This window comes from Colobus angolensis, unplaced genomic scaffold (genome assembly GCF_000951035.1).
Source record: "Colobus angolensis palliatus isolate OR3802 unplaced genomic scaffold, Cang.pa_1.0 Scaffold3, whole genome shotgun sequence".
NCBI classification, from domain to species: Eukaryota; Metazoa; Chordata; class Mammalia; order Primates; family Cercopithecidae; genus Colobus; species Colobus angolensis.
Window position 1 is genome coordinate 26,964,410 of NW_012116265.1, and position 19,896 is coordinate 26,984,305.

At 48.9% G+C, this 19,896-nt stretch overlaps 2 protein-coding genes across 3 annotated transcripts in view; one reads left to right on the plus strand and one right to left on the minus strand.

The window, feature by feature from the left end:
* The window catches only part of LOC105517247 (ADP-ribosylation factor 1-like), a 2,152-nt gene extending 1,462 nt beyond the window's left edge, over window positions 1–690 (minus strand). The window contains exons 1-2 of one of the 2 annotated variants that reach the window (XM_011949728.1): window positions 246–690; window positions 57–188 (exon numbers count right to left, since the gene is read on the minus strand). In XM_011949728.1, coding sequence (XP_011805118.1) covers window positions 57–188; window positions 246–668 — 555 coding nt within the window. In that variant the 5' untranslated portion in view covers window positions 669–690. Of the gene's footprint in view, window positions 1–56; window positions 189–245 lie in introns of those variants that run through there. The other variant, XM_011949727.1, reaches the window with a different exon arrangement.
* A 10,475-nt stretch (window positions 691–11,165) lies between these two features.
* PLEK2 (pleckstrin 2) overlaps window positions 11,166–19,896 on the plus strand; it is a 36,337-nt gene continuing 27,606 nt past the window's right edge. The window contains 3 exon segments of the mRNA XM_011949823.1: window positions 11,166–11,193; window positions 16,553–16,687; window positions 19,565–19,871. Coding sequence (XP_011805213.1) covers window positions 11,166–11,193; window positions 16,553–16,687; window positions 19,565–19,871 — 470 coding nt within the window.

Genomic DNA, 19,896 nt, shown 5'->3' on the forward strand with positions numbered 1-19,896 from the left:
TTTGCCACATGAGAGTAAAGCAGAGGGCAAGAGGAGTGAGGAGGGGGCAGTTGCATTCACTTCTGGTTCCGGAGCTGATTGGACAGCCAGTCCGGTCCTTCATAGAGCCCTTTGCCGCTGGTGGCACAGGTGGCCTGAATGTACCAGTTCCTGTGGCGTAGGGAGTGCAGCCCCAGCTTGTCTGTGATCTCAGCCACATTCATGGCATTGGGAAGGTCCTGCTTGTTGGCGAACACCAGGAGGACAGCATGCCGGAGCTCGTCCTCGGCCAGCATCCTCTTGAGTTCCTCACGGGCCTCGTTCACACGTTCTCTGTCATGGCTGTCCACCACAAAGATCAGGCCTTGTGTGTTCTGGAAGTAGTGGTGCCACAGGGGTCGGATCTCATCCTGGCCACCCACGTCCCACACAGTGAAGCTGATGTTCTTGTACTCCACGGTTTCCACGTTGAAGCTTGTGGTGGGAATGGTGGTCACGATCTCACCCAGCTTAAGCTTGTACAGGATCGTGGTCTTCCCCGCAGCATCCAGACTCACCATGAGGATGAGCATTTCTTTTTTGCCAAAAAGGCCCGTGAAGAGGTTGGCGAAGATGTTCCCCATGCTTGTGGACAGGTGGAAGGACACTGTCCAGGGACACCTCAGAGGTTGCTGCTCCAAGCCAGGCATTGGTTTCGCTCCCACAAGATCTGTGTTTTAAGAGGTACACTGACAGCAAAGAGGCAGCAGTGAAACTCCCACAGGACACATGACAGTGGTTCTCCTACTTTCAAAGGTTTCACAGCCACGGCCCCAGGGCTTTGATTCTTAACTCCCTTGCTGAGATCACCGTTGAAAACCCCAAGGGAGAAGCTCAAATCCTCTACCCTCCTCAGCAACTGCCCAACCCAGCCCAGAGATCCTGTCGGACCACTCGATAGTCTCCTTTGTGTGGGGAGTCTTTTCGAGACTGTTGTTCTGCTTGTCTCTCCACAGGAAAAGGTAATCTGAGAGTTATACTGAATATTTTAAATGTTAGATACTGGGTGTGTTTTGGGTTTTGATGTGTTTAGTAAACTCCTTAGAGATGTTTTGTTTCAGGCAGGATAAGCCGGCTACTAAATTTTTTCATTGGCTAGGCATGGTGGCTCCTGCCTGTAATCTCAGCACTTTGGGAGGCTGAGGCAGGAGGATCACTTGAGCCCAAGAGTTTGAGACCAATAAGCAACATACCAAGATCCCGTCTCTGCCAAAAAAAAAAAAAATTTCTCAGACAAGATGTAGGGTGTGGAGCAGGGAGGGAGCCCACAGGATCAGGCTGGCTCTCAGGACCCCATCAGATCAGCAGAGACATGCCCACGGCTGTGGCTCTACCCTGCGTCTGGAAGTGGATTCTCTCGTGGTCCTATTCCAGCTCCTGTCCATCAGAGCAGGTCCGGTTCCTCTCTGTTCCTTCCTCCCTGAGGCTGGTGCCTGGGAGGCAGGGCTCCCCTCTCATTCCCTTAATTCTTCCCAATCCCCTTTGGAAAGGAAGGACATCATCCCAACTGGTTCACCTGCTTTGTCTTGCCAGGAGAAATAGTTTAGCTCATACTAGGAATGAAAACGTTTTGTTTGTTTGTTATTTTTTGGTTTGGTTTTAGAGACTCTGTTGCCCAGGCTGGAATGCAGTGGTGCTATCTCAGCTCACTGCAACCTCCATCTTCTGGGCTCAAGCAATCCTCCTACCTCAGCCTCCGGAGTAGCTGGGACTATAGGCATGTGCCACCACACCTGGCTAATTTTTTTATACAGATGGAGTTTCATCATGTTGCCCAGACTGGTCTTGAACTCCTGAGCTCAAGCGATTCTCCCACCTTGGCCTCCCAAAATGTTGGGATTATAGGCGTGAGCCACTGTCCCTGGCCTACAAGAATTTTTTAAAATTAGGCAGGCATGGTGGTGTGTGCCTGTAGTCCTAGCTGCTCAGGAAGCTGAGGCAGGAGGATCACTTGAGCCCAGGAGTTTGAGGCTGTAGTGAGCTGTGATCACACCACTGCATTCTAGCCTGGGCAACAGAATGAGACCCTGGCTCTAAAACCAAACCAAAACAAAGCAAACAAACAAAAAATTTTCATTCCTAGTATGAGCTAAACTTTGTTTCTCCAGGCAAGACAAAGCAGGTGAACCAGTTGGAATGATGTCCTTCCTTTCCAAAGGGGGCTGGGAAGAATTAAGACAAAGAGAAGGGAGTCCTGCCTCCCAGGCACCAGCCTTGGGGAGGAAGGAACTGATGGGAACTGGCTGCTCTGATTGACAAGAGCCGGAATAGGACCACAAGAGCACCCACTTCCAGACACAGGGTAGAGCCACAGCCGTGGGCATGTCTCTGCTGATCTGATGGGGTCCTGGGGGCCAGCGAAATCCTGTGGGCTTCCTCCCCACCCCACACCCAGTGGCAGTCTCAGCAGGACCCTGCTCAGACAGGTCATGACCCAAGGCCAGGGAGAATGCCGGATGCTGAGACTTGGACCATAGGAAGGAAGACCGGGGGTAGGCAGGGGCTTGGATCCGCTTCCTTTTTTTTTTTTTTTTAAAATCGGGTCTTTTTCTGTCATTCAGGCTGGAGTGCAGTGGTACAATCTCAGCTCACTGCAGCCTCAACCTCCCAGACTCAAGCGCTCCCCCGCCCTCAGCCTTCCAAGTAGCTGAGACTACAGGCACACATCTGTATTTTTTTGTAGAGACGGAATTTCATCATGTTGTCCAGGCTGGTCTTGAACTCTTGGGTTCAAGTGAGCTGCCTGCCTCAGTTTCCCAGAGTGCTAGGACTATAGGCTTGAGCCACTGTCCCTGGCACACTTCCTTCTTTCTTAATCACCCCTAATATTTTAGCTTTTCCTCCCATCTCTTTAAAAAAGTGCCTGGTGTTGAGCATTCAATTCCATTAGACCATATGGGTGGGAAGAAGGAAGTGCATTTAAAAGCCTTTCATTCCTCCAACTATTGCAGGAGCCATCAGTGACACCCATCCCAGGGCTCACTTGCATTTGGACACTTCTGGATAGGGTGACAGCCACACATTCACTTTGCTGGGAGGAAACAATGCCCAGTGAGATGGGAGAAATATTATGAAGCCTAAAGGAAGAAGCCGTGTTGGCATAAACCTCAGGCTCTACACCCTTCCTTTCCTCTCTGTAGTTCTCTCCAGACCGTGCCAAGGTTTGCCACAACCCTCTCCAACCTTTTCTCAGACTTACCACTTCCTCTTTCCTATGCTACGAGCACCCTGATGCCCACTTTCCCTTTGAGTTCCTGCTTTTAGCAAAGGACTCTTCCCCTCCCTCACCTGTGGCCCCTCCCCACCTTTCACTTTTGGCCGCCTTCAGAGCCCCCTCTTCTGTCAGCAGTGTGGGTGCCTAGACTGTGCCAGGGGCTGGGGAAGCAGAGTCCTAAAATACAGTCTCTATCACGAAGAAGCTGCTTGCAGAGGTTGGAGGGGTGGTGTGGCCACAGGTAAAAAAAAATTACAAAACTATGGCATGAATACTCTCTTAGAGGTTACTACAGACAGCCACTTAATTTTCAAAATTCAATCTTGCAAACAAATGCCCTCCCCCAACCCCTTTTTGGCCCTTTCTTTCTGCTTGAGACAGTTTTGAGAGAATGTTTGTTGCTGTAGCAGAAGATGCTGATGATGACAGGGCAGAAAGATGGGGAAAGCCGGCCGGGCATGGTGGCTCATGCCTGTAATCCCAGCACTTTGGGAGGCCGCGGCAGGAGGATCATCTGAGATCGGGAGTTTGAGACCAGCCTGAACAACATGGTAAAACCCCATCTCTACTAAAAAAAAAAAAAAAAAAAAAAAAATTAGCTGGGCATGGTGGTGCACGTGTGTAATCTCAGCTATTCAGGAGACTGAGGCAGGAGAATCGCTTGAACCTGGAGGTGGAGGTTGCAGTGAGCCAAGATAGCTCCTTTGTACTGTAGCCTGGGCAACAAGAGCAAAACTCCATTTCAAAAAAAAAAAAAAAGAGAGATGGGGAAAGCCTAGGTGTTGATGGCAGCCCTGAGCCATTGAATCTACTCTGGAATCACCTACCTTTAGTCTTCTCATTAAGTAACTAACATCTGTGTTGGGTTTAAGCCACTGCTGATTGACTTTTCAGTTACTTGCAGCCCAAAGCATTCTAACTGACATGCATTTTCTTCCATGTATGAGAGAAGTAGTTAGGGGTGAACTTGGGATGCACAAATTATAGTTCTACTGATCAGTTGGGGCAGGCCCAACTTCTTTGTGGAAAGGAATAGAAAGACCTGTGGTGGATAGACCTCCTCTACCTTTACTCATTTAACTTACTCAGCCCATGTTTATGGCATCGCACCCATGTGCCAGGTGTCACAGTGAGTTGCATGGCTAAAATCAAGAGCAAATTCACACATGGTCCCAGTTCTCATGAAGCTTAAAGAGTCCAGTGAAGGAATAAGACATTAATCAAATAGCAATTCTAACAAGTGTAGTATTTGAAGCAGAACTAAACATGTGGAGGACAGGGGCAGATGCTGTGAGAATATGCAATACATATGATACAAAACCTGGGGGCCAGAAAGGCCTCCCTGAGAGCTGGGTGATGGAGGAGGACGCGGAAGGAGGGTGAATTCGGCAGAAACTCCTGAGGGCTGGGAGCAGAGGCTGGAGCAGTGCAGGCAGAGGCCCTGGGGCAGGAGAGAACCAAGCCAGCTGGAGACACCTTTCCCCACCCAGAGAAGCAGACTGGAGTTTGAACTGGTTGAAAAGTTTGCCTTCCGTGCCTCCCAAAATCTGGTCTTCCAATGCCTCCCACCCTCTCCCCTGCTTCTTTGCTCATCCCACACTGCCCACAGGAATTCTGGGGTTCTTTGACTGAAACTCCCTACTTTTGCGGTTCTAGCCAGACTCACCTGCCACCCTCCTCCACCCCTCTAATGACCCTCGCTCCTTTTCTGGGAGGAACTGGAGAACTGCATTTTTTAAAACAAACAAAACCCAGCCTGTAATTGGCGGGACTCAGACAGCAAGCCGAGAATTTTAGGCAAAAAGAGAGCCCCGGACATCATGTCTCCCATGTGGCGGACTCCTCACCTCCCCGCAGCAGCCTGTGGGGGTCTGTGTGGGAGGCGTCTGGGGCGCAGATTAGGCTCTGTGGATGGACCAATCACTCTCTTTCTCTCCCAGAGACACCAGCAGCTTCTCCTCAGTCGTCGATCCCAGAAGTCTCTTTACCCCAGTTTCTCACAGCAGTAGAGACATGACTGGTGGGGGTGGGGGCTGGACCACCCTCCCATGAACTGACTTAAAAAGGTCTAAGGCCAGGCGTGGTGGCTCAGGCCTGTGATTTCCTGAGGTCAAGAGTTGAAGACCAGACTGTCCAACATGGTGAAACCCTATCTGTACTAAAAATACAAAAAAAATTAGCCAGACGTGGTGGTGGGCACCTGTAATCCCAGCTACTCGGGAGGCTGAGGCAGGAGAATTGCTTGAACCCCAGGAGGCAAAGTTTGCTTGAGCAGAGATCACTCCACTGCACCCCAGCCTGTGGGGACCAATGGGAGAGCCCAGGTTTTGACCCAGACAGCCCTAGGGGTGAGGCCAAACCATGGCTTGCTGCGTGACCCGGGGTCATCACTTAGCTTCGTTGAGCCCTAGTTGCCTCATCTGCAAAATGAGAGTGAGATTATATTCTTTACAGAGTTGCTTTTTCCCTTATTTTTTTTTTTTTTCTGAGATAGGGTCTCACTCTGTCACCCAGGCTGGATTGCAGTGGTGCAACCTCAGCTCACTGCAGACTCAATGTCCCAGGCTCAAGTGATCCTCCCAACTCAACCTCCTGAGTAGCTGGAGCTACAGGCACATGCCACAACGCCTGGCTAATTTTTGTATATATTGTAGAGACAGGGGTCTCGCCATGTTGCCCAGGCCGGTCTCCAATTCCTGAGCTCAAGTGATCTCCCCACCTTGGCCTCCCAAACCCAAAGTGCTGGGATTACGGGTATGAGCCACCGTGCCCAGCCAAGTGAGGTTTTTAAACCTGAGCTAGGGTTTAAGCACGGATCTAGCACCCAGGAATTATCAGTCCAGTCCCAATTTCAAATATTTTGCCCTATACATCTATTCCCATTTATCAGGCTGTGGGTCCTGATTTTTGATTTGGAAAGCATCATGGTCCCTATCTATCTAAATCTACATGGTCCAATTTGCTAGCCACTGGCCACAGGTAGCTAGTTAAACTTTATTTATTTTCTTAATTTTTATTATTATTATTATTTTTTATTTTATTATTGAGACAGAGTCTTACTCTGTCACCCAGGCTGGAGTGCAGTGGCGCGATCTCGGCTCGCTGCAACCTCTGCCTCCTGGGTTCGAGTGATTCTCCCGCCTCAGCCTCCCACTTAGCTGGGATTACAGGCACCCACCACCATGCCTGGCTAATATTTTTGTATTTTTAGTAGAGACGGGGTTTCACCATGTTGGCCAGGCTGGTTTCAAACTCCCAACCTCAAGTGATCCACCCTCCTTGGCCTCCCAAAGTGCTAGGATTACAGGTGTGAACCACCGCACCCGGCCTAAATTTTAATTAAAATAAAATAACAATTTACACTTCAGTTCCTCACACTAGCCACATTTTAGTGCTCAGTAGCCACAGTGGTATTGGACAGAGTAGATATACAACATTTCCATAAGCAAAGAAAGTTCTACTGGACAGCTGGCTTAGGGAAACAGGAGATCTGTTTATTTTACTTGTTATCCCACTCCCGGACAAAGACACAGATTGGGAGCAGCTGGCAGTTAGAGAAGCCCTGGAAAGTTGGCCTGTGTGTTTATATGTGTGTGCATGCATGTGTATGCCTGTGCACATGTGGACAGGCCAGGAGTCCAGCATTCACGCCTTCCAGATGAACTCAGTCACATTCACCACCTGCAGAGCTGGACCCGGTGGGTAAAAATCACAGAATGAGAGCCCACAGAGGTCCTAAACCTGCCCTATCTGAGAGAGAGCAAGGCTGGGGACAAGGAGGAGGCCCAAACTCCCAAAATCCAACCCTGACTCAGGAACCCAAGAGGAAAGGACCTCTTGGTGTTGCTTCTGGGGCAGAAGGGGAAGAGAGTGTGAGGCTACAAGATACAAGGGTGCAAGCTCTTGGGGCAGAGAGAAGGACATGCAATCCTGACCCGCTACCTTGATTCAGGGGCTAAGACAAGGACTCAGTGGGTGCTATGGACTGAATGTTTGTGCCCCCCTGAAATTCATATATTGAGGCCCTAATCCCCAATGTGATGGTATTTAGGAGTGGGGCCTGCTAGAGGTAATGGAGTCTTCAGTGTGGAACCCTCACATATGAGATTAGTACCTGTCAGTCTGTTTTCTGTTGCTATAACTGAATACCTGAGACTGGGTAAATTATAAAGAAAAGAGGTTTATTTGGTTCATGATTCTTGAGGCTGGGAAGTCCAATGTCTGACTGCCCAGCTGGCAAGGGCTTCATGCTGCCTCAACTCAACGGTGGAAAGCAGAAGGGGACATGGTGCATGCAAAGAGACCAAACACTAGAGGCAGGCTCACTTTATAACAGCCTGGTATATAACAACCCTCACTGTAACTAACCCAGTCCCACAAGAGTGAGAACTCACTCACTCCCTCAACACTGTATTAATCCCTTCATGAGTGTGGATCCTTCATGATTCAAATGCCCCTTAAAGGTACCACCTTCCAACACTGCTATATTGGGGACCAAGCCTCAATATGGGTTTTGGTGGGATGAGGCCAAATTCAAACCATAGCAGTCTGAGAGGTGAGATATGAGAGAGGTGATCTCTCTCTCCAACATGTGAGGACGCAGTGAGCAGGTGTCCATCCACAAACCAGGAAGAAGCCCTCACCAGGAACTGAACTGGACAAAACCTTGATCTTGGACTTCCCAATCTCTGGAACTGTGAGAAATCAATTTCTGTTGTTTAAGCCACCTAGTCTGTGGTATTTTGTTGAAGCAGTCCAAGCAGACTAAGACAGCAGGCAAAACAAGTGGGCTTCCCAGGGAGTTTGCCCCACAAAAGATTTGCAAGGAGGGGACTTTGCAGCTCAGGGTCTGGGCGGAGCTGCACCACACCAGGTCCACCCTCACCGAGCAACTCTGTGTCTCTCACTCACAGGAATTTCTTTCTCTCAAGTCATTCCTGGGCATGGGGGAAATGTGGACTGTTCTCCACCAGGCCTGCTTCCTAGAGGCCCAGGCATGGCAGGCGATAGACTTCTTCCCCAAGTTTACTTCCAGAAACCAGCAGTGTCCCAGGCAGGCCTCAGCCACAAGGAGAAGCACCCCCAGGAAACCCCACAGCATTTCAGCCCTGCAGCCCCAGGCGACACTTGGAATTCCACTGCCCTCTGAAATGCCTCCGTCTCCTCCACACATTCATTCAGTTAGTCCTTCCATCCACTCAGAAGTCAGTGAAGCACCAGGCCTCTGCGCAGGTCTGCTCCTTGGAAGGTCATCTCCATAGAATACGATACACTATGTCAGCGCACCTTGGAGGTGAAGAGCCCAGAATTTGGAATCAAACCTACACAACCTTGGTAAGCCACTCTACCTGTTTCTCTACCTGCAAGTATGAAGAATAACAGCATCTACCTCACAGGGCTATAGGGATTAATGGATGACAGCACAGTGCCCCAAATATGGCAGTATTCATTGTTATTATTATTATTATTGTTATTACCACTGAGTTGTGGTGACACAGAGGGCTGAGCCTCACTCTGTCTAGGAGTGCTGGAGAGGGCTTCGGAAGAGGTGCCCTTGAGTGGCTCAGAAGGGCAAGCAGGATCATGCTGGGAGGGAAGTGGGGAGGGCCATTCTGGACAGTTACCATACTCAGCCCTTGGGGCTACTTGCCTGGGCTGGACAGCCTGAGCCTTACCCAATCATTTCTCTCTTCCTAAGCCAATCATGAGATACCTTGAGGGGTAAGAGGGAGAGAAGGGAGAGGGTCGCTCCGCTCTGGTCTCTGGTTTGGGGTGGCTACAGATCTGAAGGTTGGACAGCTCACCTCCCAATCTTCACATCCCTGGCCATCGTGCCTCCCCCAGTGGCTAGAAAAATGCAGTTAGAGATCGAGGGCAAAGCGTTGTCCTCAATCTAAGCTGACTGATGGTGGCCACTAGAAAGAGAAGGCACAGTCACCACTGTAGCCTGGAGTACCCTCACTTGAGATAGGAAGAGATAGGAAGATTCTGATTCTCAGAATAACCTCAGAGATTCACTGCCAATCTTCTTATCCTAATAACGACAACTAAAATAGTAATAGTGGCAATGATTTTTAACACTTGCAGTTTTTCTGTTATCAATTTTCTTACTCCTACAGTAATAACTCATTCATTCAAAATTCAATATCTGGCAGCCTCACTCACCTGCAAAACAAAGCACAGAATCAGAAATCAGATGACTGAGAAGACGCCTGAAGAAACTGTGTTTTGTATTCTTTTATGCAATGGTTGGTCAGGGAATGTGTTGGTCAGTCTGTCCACAAGCAGAGACAAAGGAGAGGCCCAGGAAAATAGAGTGTATTACACTCACAGGTCCTAGAGACAGGAGACATGGCATACCGCACAGCGGGAAGACACCAGGGTGGACAGGGGGCAGAAGGCAGGAGCCAGGGAAAAGCGTTAGGTCAGAGCCTTTATTGGGGCTTTCAAGGGAAAGGCAAGGCAAGACAAGGTGAACAGTTTTGGATTGGCTAGTTTGAATTTTATGGAGGGTGCTCTAAGCTATTGGGGTGGTCCTTAGTTGCCTGATACCTGGCCCTGGTATGATTAAGATGAGGAGTATTGTCTCCCTGGGTGTATAGGCCAGATAGTGAAGGATTGGTTAGTTTGTACATCAAAAGCATGCTCTCAGCTGAGCCCTTGCTATTTCTAGGAATTGGCTAGGCCCTGGGAGAGGCAGTCTCTCCCCAGCTGGAAGGTATTTTAAGATGCCAAAACATTATAACATTCCTGACTGACCAGATACCAGTCAGATGCCATTTATCCTTATTTTAAGCACCATCCTAATAACTCGGGTTATTTGTCTATCAGACTGCCAGCAATTTATGGAGTAGCTGCTGGAGATGGACAGCCTAACAGCAATGAGAAGTGGCATTGGAGATAAGGGCAGAGATAGCAAAACCAGGGAAAGCAGACCAAGAACCTGCAAAGCGCAATAGCCTGGGTCCATTTCAGAGGCAAAGTGTTTGAGGGCCCCTCTGCAGTTTCCACGTAATTCCATGCTCTTACCAATGGCTCCAAATGCACATCTCTAGAAGCCCAACAGATGAGTTAATGGTTAGGATCATTCCGACAGGCTAACCTTCGTTCATCCATCCAGACAGGCTCACTCTCTTCAATATTTCTGAGTGATGGTTGGTGGTGTTATGTCACTGCCGTCATCGCCTTTTCCTTTTGTCCATTGAGGAGACAGCCCCGAAGGAAGAGCCCTGGCCGGGGTGTCTGGTGGCCTGAGCTTGGCCTCCACAATCACCCCATTCACCACCCTTTTTTCTTCAAACTCCTGCTGTGGGCCTCAGCTTCCTCCCCTGTGAAGTGGAGGTCGGTCCACATAAGCTCAGTCTGACAGTCCCGATGTTCACGGAGAGGCTGTTCTGGGCTGGGCAATCATGATCAGGGACATTTTCATGGATTTGCCATGCCCAGGTGCTTTCTAAGTGCTTTACATGGTTAACTTTGTTGAGTCTTCCAACCCTCTGAGGCTTAGGCAGTTGCTCTGGGTCCCCTGCAATTTGAAAGGCCCTGTGCCTGTTTCAATTCTCTACTGTCGAGGTCCTAAAATTCACACTAATTTTGAACCAGGGGCCTGGCATTTTCATTTTGCACCAGGATAGAAAATTATGTGATCAATCCTGGGTTCAAGGTCTCCCTTTTAGAGGAATTGTGTAACTTGCCCAAGGTCAACTAACCTGACACTCAAGATGTGGTTCCTGACCAACTGCATCCTCATCTCAGAGCTTGTTAGAAATGCAGGTTCCCAGGCCTGACAGAGTCAGATCTGTACTTTACTAAGATCAGATCCAGAGTCTGCTCTCTCAATCGTTGTTTGCTATTTTCCTCCATTTCTGCATTTATTGGAAACATATTCTCAACTGCACAGGAAAAGACTTCAATTTCAGATCTTCAATTAGAGATGATTCGCCTTCACCCTACTGTGGAAGGTGAGTTTCTAAGGGCCCCAAATTGCAGGACAGTGTGGGTGGGTGCCCCTCAGGCAGTCAGAAGCGCCAGCTAATTGAGACATCCTACCCTTCTGAAATGTTGCGCCCTAGGTTCCTCGCTTGAGAGTCTCGGTGCTGGCGAGGGTGGGATGCCTCAATTAGCTGGCTCTTCTGACCGCCTATGGCGTGTCTGTCCACACTGTCCTGAGATTTAGGCCCTTTAGAAGCACCAGGCTTCCAGTCTTAGGAATTTCTGATTAGGGCAGTTTCTCTACAGGGAACACCAGGAAGGAGCATAATTGCTCAAAATCAGAATTCAATCCTCCCACCATCTCTTCCCATCGTTAACCTCAGGAAGTCTGCAGTCACCTGCTACCTATCACACGTCCCTTTGTTCACAGCTCTGCCTTGGATATTGTTAGGGCTGGCGTCACCCTTCTTTTAATCTCCCTAGTAAACTGCTCCAGCTAGCGGTAAGCAGCATCTCCCAGAGGCAGAGCTGGGTATATGGAGACGGGGGTATGCCAGCTTCAGAGGACAGGTGGGAGGCCAGGATGGAGCCTGGCCAGTCACATCACCTGGGAGTGGCAGAGACTTTCTGGGCAGTGCCTGCCTAGCCCCTGGCTTCAGCTGGGAGCTGACTTTCAGCGGGCATGCCATGGTTGTTGGCACTGAGAGGGCCCTTCCCTAAGGAGGGCTGAGTGGTTCCAGGATTTTCCAGGGCCCTGGTTCCCAGAGCCAATTCACCTTCAGAACCACCTGGAAGTGAGAGATTTCTTAAAATGAAGATTTCCCAACCCAAGAATCAGAGTCTTCTGGGTATGGACATGATTCCTGCTACTTTTCCATGAAGTAGAAAAAAGTACCCGCTCTGTGGAGATGCGGACCCACTGCCATGTGGCTTAGCGAATGGATGCAGCCTTTATGAGATGAGAACCTCCCTGCTTTCTTTGGGGAAGGCAGCCCTGCGTGGAGACATGACTTTGGTAGTCAAATGCAACTGCACCTCCGGCCCCCATTTGCCTTCTTAGCCAGGTCCCTGCATTGTTGTAAATGGTGGCCCTTAGGTAGGGCTGGGAAAAACCGTGCAGGTGATTTTGGTGATCAGCCAGGCGGGAGCCCCTGAGGCCTGGAGAGCAACTGTAACTCGAGGGGCTACCAGGGGTGAGCATAACACCACGGATACTCCCTTCCTGTGCTGGGGGGTCCTCAGACATCCCTAGGCCAAGGTTCTGCCCCTCTCTTGTTTACCCACTCAAAATAAGCAAAAAAAAAAGCCTAGCCTCTAGGAATAACATTTAGGGAAGGCAGTGACAGAAGAAAGGGGAGGAAAGGAGAATGGAAGGAGGGGAGGGGAGAGGCTCTTATCTATATCCAGCAGGTCCAGCCCTGCCTGTGCACACAGCTGAGTCACACCTCATGTCCTGCTCCACCCCAGCCCCGCCAGCCCTGAGATATCTGCTAAGGAGTATTTCTCCTTCTAGGCTGAGTTCTGGGGGGTGGCAAGTTGGATAGCACTGGTGGGGAAGCAATGCGTCTGGACTCTTATCCCCAGTGAAGCCTTGCAGAACACCCTGGGGAGAGTGACTGACCTCTCAAGGCATTTCAGCTTTTTCAGTGGAACAGGGAGGTAGGTTTCAGGGTGTTAATGAGAGGCAGAGGGCACCCACCCCTCCATGGCAGGGAGAGGCTCCAAGCCACGTAGTCCCTCTGGCATTGCTTTGTAGTATCACGGTGTGACAAGTGTGTCAGTCAGCTTTGACTAACTTCCATGGTGGTGACAGTGTCCTCTACTCCCTCACCCCACCCCAGATCTCAGTGTTTACAACAACAGAGGCTGACTTCGCACTCACATTGGCTGCAGCTCTCTCTCCAAGTTACCTTCATTCCTGGACCCAGGTAGGAGCAGCCCCTATCTGGGCCATGCGGGGCTTGTGGCACCAAGCAGTGGTGCTCAAAGCTTTTGCTGAGATATGCATCTGAGGTTGCATTGTCCAAATCGAGTCACAGGACCAAACCTGCGTCAATGGGGCAGGGATGTATAATTCTATCACAGGGGATAGGGGAATGAATAATTGGGAATAGTAATGCAATCTACTGCCATGGACCCCTGACTTAGGCTGAAAGGATTTCGTCACAGGAAGAGAGAACATAATTTAGCCAAAGAAGACTGTGTGGAGTAGTGGAAAGAGCAAGGCTTGGACCTGGACAGGCCTGGATTTCAACCAGGACTCGGCTAGCTGTGTAATGTTGGCCAAGTTATTTAACTTCTCCAAATTTTCATTTCCATCTACAGAATGGGAATAATACCTAATTCAAAGGGCGATTTTGAGAATCAATTACATAGTAGATGTTAAGTCTTTGGTACATAGGAGGAACACAGTAAATATGACCACTCTACTCCACCCACTCCCCAGCTTTAACATTTTATCCAGGCCGGGCGTGGTGGCTCACTCCTATACACCCAGCACTTTGGGAAGCCAAGACGGGAAGATCACTTGCACCCAGGAGTTCAAGTCCAGCCTGGGCAACACAGGGAGACCTCCGTCTCTACAAAAACATTAAATAATTAGGTAGGCATGGTGGTGCATGCCTATAGTCCCAGCTACCCAAGAATTTGAAGTGGGAAGATTGCACAAGCCTGGGAGGTTGAGGCTGCAGTGAGCCGTGATTGCGGCACTGCACCACAGCCTGGGCAACAGAGTGAAACCCTGTCTCAAAAAACAAAACAAAACAAACCAACAAAAACATCCAAAAAACAACAAAATAAAAATGTGGCTCATGCCTGTAATACCAACACTTTGGGAGGCCAAGTCAGGAGGCTCACTTGAGCCCACGAGTTCAAGACCAGCCTGAGCAACATAGGCCATCTCTACAAAAAAATTTTTTTTAATTAACCAAGTGTGGTGGTGCATGCATATAGTCTCAGCTACTTAGGAGGCTGAGGTGGGAGGATTGCCTATGCCTGGGAGGTAGAGGCTGCAGTGAGCTATGATGACACCATTGCAACAGAGTAAGAACCTGTCTCAAAAATAAAAACATTTTATCTATAACTCTTGAGGTGTTGATTACCAGTGCTCACTCCTTCTACCAACCTCACAACATGGGATCAAATGGAAATGAAAAAACCTATTTTGTGTTTACTGTGTCCCAGGCACCGCACTACACAATTTACTGTCATAATCTCATTTATTTTCCCCAAACAACTCTTTGTATGTTATTACCCCATATTAGAGATGAGGAACTTGAGGATCAGAGAGGATAAGTAACTTGCCATCAGTAACATGGGTGGCATAGGAAGAATTTGAACCCATGCTATAGATTCCAGAACCCATGCTCAAGAGCAGTGCTGTTCAAGAGTGATCTGGTACTGCTCTATGATGAAAGAACAGGAACTGAGAGTAAATGCTTGGAAACTTTTATAGCAGCTGGGCATTACCACAACATACAGGCACATGGTCCATGGCCTTGATTCACTAAACAGAATATAGACCAGTTCGGGTGACGTGGATGTCTCCAATAAGTCACTTGTGGCAGAGGCTGTTTTCTGGTCATGCACAGTAGGACCACCCAGTGGTCAGAGCTCAGAAGTCCAGTCTTCACCACAAATAGTGTGAGAAGCCTCACCTTTACAGTGGAGCATCTGCCCCGTGAACTGCACTGTCTCTAGAATTAGTACAAAAGATGCTGTTAATCAATGATGCTGCTGTTCATTGAAAAGATACCTTGTTTACACTGACATATGAGGCCCCAGGGCAGGTCTGTGGGTCGCCCATGGCTCTGTCCATGCTTTGTACACAGGACATACTCAGTATACGTCTCCTGCTTCAGTGAATGAATGAATGGACAGATGAATGAATATACATTTCAGATGTAGCAGAGCAACTTGCTGCACGGCCTTGGGCATGGCCATGAATTAGCAAAATTTCTCTTCAGTCTTTTCCTGCCTGTACTGCTAGCTGCTTTCTCCTCTGGCTTTTTGCCTCTGCCCAAGCTTTTCAGTGCCTTCAGGGTGCTCTGCTGGCTGCCTGGGACCCCACATGCCCCACTTTTCCTACAAGTGATGCCCTACTCTGGGACTTCACTGCCTAGTTCCCCAGCAGTTTTCCAGCAACTTCTGAGTTCTGAGTCTCTTCTGGGGGTGTCCCTCTAGCTGGCTGTCCCCCAGGTAGCAAGGCTCAGCCTTGACTGAGATAACGCACAACGTATGCAAGTGGGGGTTGTCCCTGCTGGTTCTGAGAAAATCAGCGAAGATTTCAACTCAAAGCATGATGTGGGCTGATAAAAAATAAATAAGCAAATCCATTTTAAAAATCAGCAAAGCTTCTTTTTAAATTATTTTAAGTTTCAGGGTACATGTGCAGGATGTGCAGGTTTGTTACACAGGTAAATGTGTGCCATGGTGGTTTGCTGCACCTATCAACCCATCACCTCAGTATTAAGCCCAGGGTGCACTGCCTATTTTTCCTGATGCTCTCCCTCCCGCCATATCCCCTGACAGGCCCCAGTGTGTGCTGTTCCCCTCCCTGTGTCCATGTGACCTCAATGTTCAGTTCCCACTTATAAGTGAGACTAAGCAATATTTGGTTTTCTGTTCCTGTGTTAGTTTGCTGAGAATAATGGCTTCCAGCTTCATCCAAGTCCCTGCAAAGGACATGATCTCCTTCCTGTTTTTGGCTGCATAGTATTCCATGGTATGCATGTACCACATTTTCTTTATCTAATCTATCATTGATGGGCATTTGGGTTGATTCCATGTCTTTGCTATTGTGAATAGTGCTGCAGTGAACATACACATACATGTATCGCTATATTAGAATGATTTATATTCCTTAAAATACTATACTGAATGCTGGTGTAGATGCTGTGACACTGGCATTGTCATGCGCTGCTGGTGAGGAGAGCATGTGGTACATTTCTAGAAAGCAGTTTTGTGATATGTTTCAAGAATTTTAAAAATTTACACCCTTTAACCTAAAATTATACCTTAGGTGTTTATCTGAAATAATCAGAGATCTGGCAAAACGTGTATGTACATAGATATTCATCATAACATTATTTACACAGTGAAAAAGGAAATTCAACTTACATGGGAATGATTAAATTCAGTCACCATGAAATTTTATGCAGTTATTTAAATTACGTTTTTGAATTACTTTTAATGATCTGGTAAGATGCTTATTAGTTATTATAAGTGAAAAAAAGGCAGGGTTCAAAAATTTTGAATAAAATTTAATTAAAAAGCATGTGCATATAAACATACTGATCATCTGTCTGAGTGATAGATTCTGGGTGGTTTTATCCCTTTTGGTATTTTCTAAATGTTCTATCATGTGCACAAATGTATTTTTATGTTCAGCAAAACATGTAGAAGCATTTTTTGAAGTCTTTTCCAGTTCTGCAGACAGAGCCCTTCCAGGCCTACAGCCATCCCTCTCACTGCAGGATGCTTTGATGCAGGTCGCTGCTGGGGGCAGTGACCTGTATTTGCCAGGTGCCAGCCTTGAGCTCCGTTAGCCTGTATTCTGGCCCTGATTTTACCACTAACTGGCCACAAGACCTTGAATGAGTAATTTTATTACCCTGGGTTCTGAGGGTCCTCATTTATAAAACGAAGCATCTGGATTTGATGATCTTTAGGGGTTAGATTCTGATTCTGTGATTCTGATAAACTTACGAAGGACAGGCATTTATTGTGAATAAGTTTCCACGATGTATCCTATTCCACTCTATGTATCTTAAACAGGGGATTCTTATCTGAAGCTAAAGGAATGAATCTCTAATGATAGAATCTCATATCAGGTTGTGAGTCACCTATACCCAAACACAGACTTAATAGTTTTCTACAACTCAGCACCCTACGCGTTATCTGTCCCTTCCTCTTCAGGACAAAAAGGGGAGGAGCTGAGAGGGCCAGGGACCCTTCCACATCAGTCTCTAGGCCTAAGAGGGAGAGGAGGGGTGTCTCTCTGAAAGCTTCTTTCTGGTCCCTGCCCCCTCCCCCAGCTGTTTACTGCTGTCTGCTTCCTTCTGTCTCCATCCTCTTCCCTATGGGTGAGTTGGGCTTATGTCATCATGGTTCCCTGGTGGGCTGGTGGCTCAGCCACCACAGCCTGGGGAAGGAAGGGGTATGACTCATACCCCAAATCCAGTGAGTCAGATAGGGTGGGCTGGACCAGGGGTTTCCTAGGACAGGAAGCAGGTTCCAGGTATGCCTTAACTTCTTCCTGGCAGGGGCCCTGCTAAGAGAGGGTATCCATCTTTCTCCCATTCCCATTTCTGTGAATTCATTCAAGAACCCCTCCTGCCAAAGAAAATGCCACCTCTTCTAAGCCTCAGAAGATTGTGTCTGGGTGGGGCCAAGACTGCCTCTTTGAGGAAGGAGATGGACAGACCACAGTTAGAGTGGAAGAGGATGAGAACTTTCCAGCTCAACCTATCAAGTCCTGGCTTTCAGCCCAGCTAGGTTTCAGAGCTGGGACAATTCCTAAGAGGCAAGAGTATTTGCAATGCCCTGGAGCTGTGTAACCTTGGGCAAGTTACTTAACTGCTTGGAGCTTCAGTTTCCTTGACTGGAAAATGACATAATAAACACCTCATGGGGTTGTGCATTAGATAAAACCTAGCACCTACTACTACAGGCCTGGCTTCAGAAGGTGACAAGCCAATGCTCCTTCTGAATTCGAATGGAAGCCCCACTGCTTTGGGGCTTCCTGGGAAGTCTGAAGGCCAGTCAGTGCAGAAGGCTAGAGTGGGCTGTTGGGCTGGCACGCAGTGACCCAGACCCTGCGAGCTTTCCTTGGGGCTTGCAGGTGGGAGTGGGGTTGGGGGTAAGTACTATGTCTACTACAGACAGGTAAAAGCAGCACTGTGTCCAGAGCTCCAGGGCAGGGACTGGCCTGGGAGCGGCTTCAGTCTGGTTCTGAAAGGCAGCCCCCACCTTCCACAAGCTGGTTCACCTTCCTCTCTACGCCTTCTCGTCCCTTACAGGCATCTGAAGGCCTTTCCCACGGCTGGTGAAGAATCCTGACAGGGCCCTTCAAACTGGAGCACGAATAATGTGGGCCGGCCCCATGACTCACGCCCACAATCCCAGCACTTTGGGAGGCTGAGGCAGGAGGACTGCTTGAGCCCAGGAGTTCGAGACCAGCCTGGGCAATACAGTGAGACCCTGTCTCTATAATTACCAATAAATGTAAAAAACAAAGTGTGACTGTGTTCCAAGGACTGCTAGACAGAATCAGTACTGCTGTACTGATGTTTCCTTTTGTTCCAGGCTCCAATATGACCTGATAGAACATTGTTGTTGATCCTATTTAAAATGTTAGCATTTTGTTCATCATGGATTTTCTGACATTAATTTTGATTTTTAAAAAATGCATTAAAGGCTGGGTGCGGTGGCTCAAACCTGTAATCCCAGCACTTTGGGAGGCCGAGACGGGTGGATCACGAGGTCAGGAGATCGAGACCATCCTGGCTAATACGGTGAAACCCCGTCTCTACTAAAAAATACAAAAAACTAGCTGGGCGAGGTGGCGGGCGCCTGTAGTCCCAGCTACTCGGGAGGCTGAGGCAGGAGAATGGCGTAAACCCGGGAGGGAGAGCTTGCAGTGAGCTGAGATCCGGCCACTGTACTCCAGCCTGGGCGACAGAGTGAGACTCCATCTCAAAAAAAGAAAAAAAAAGTGCATTAAAATATTATTTTTTCTAGGTCTTACATGGTGGCTCTTGCCTGTAATCCCAGCACTTTGGGAAGCCCAGGCATGAGGACTGCTTGAGGCCAGGAGTTAAGACCAGCCTGGGCAACATAGCAACACCCCATCTCTACAAAAAGTAAAAATAAACCAGCCAGGCCTGGTGGTGCACTCTTGTAGTCCTAGCTACTTGGGGAGCTGAGGCGGGACGATCTTAAGCCCAGAGATTAAGGCTGCAGTGAGCTATGATCACACCACTGCACTCCATCCAGCCTGTGTGACAGAGAAAGACCCTGTCTCTAAAAACAAACAAAAAAACAAAAAACCTATCATTTCTCTGTATATATAATTTATCTAGATTACTGGACTCCTTGGCGGCCCCTTAAATTTTGTCCTTAATGATGGAATTTTTGGCTTCGTCTTTTTTGAGGGAGCGGGGTATATCTTGGGGACAGGGGGCCCTGTAGACTGTGCCTGCCTCCTTAAAACTGTGACCTTCCTGTTACCGAGAGGTCTTCTCTGCCCCCATCAAAGGCCAGGATAAAGTTCCCAAACCAGTTTCGGCTCACCCACTGCCCCATCTCCTATTTCCAATGAGCACAGGAATGGCTCCAAATCCTGGAGTCCTGTCGGTTATGTTCAATTCGATAAGCGTTCCTTGAGGGCAATGTGCTAAGTGCCCGGGAAGCACCTGGCGAAGGACGCTGAGCAGAGAGACTGGAACAGTGAGGGGCACGGGGCGCACCTGGATGGGGCGGGGCTGGCCGCTCTGTACCTGGAGGACCAACCACCGACCCTGGAGCACGTTTGGGTGGAAACGTTACGTCAGAAATCCCGACCTGGTCTGACTTCCTGCCCCGGGGCCTCAGGCTCTGGACACGGGCCAGGGAGGCGTCGCCCAACCGCGTCGGAGCACGCTGAGCAGAGAGACTGGAACAGTGAGGGGCACGGGGCGCACCTGGATGGGGCGGGGCTGGCCGCTCTGTACCTGGAGGACCAACCACCGACC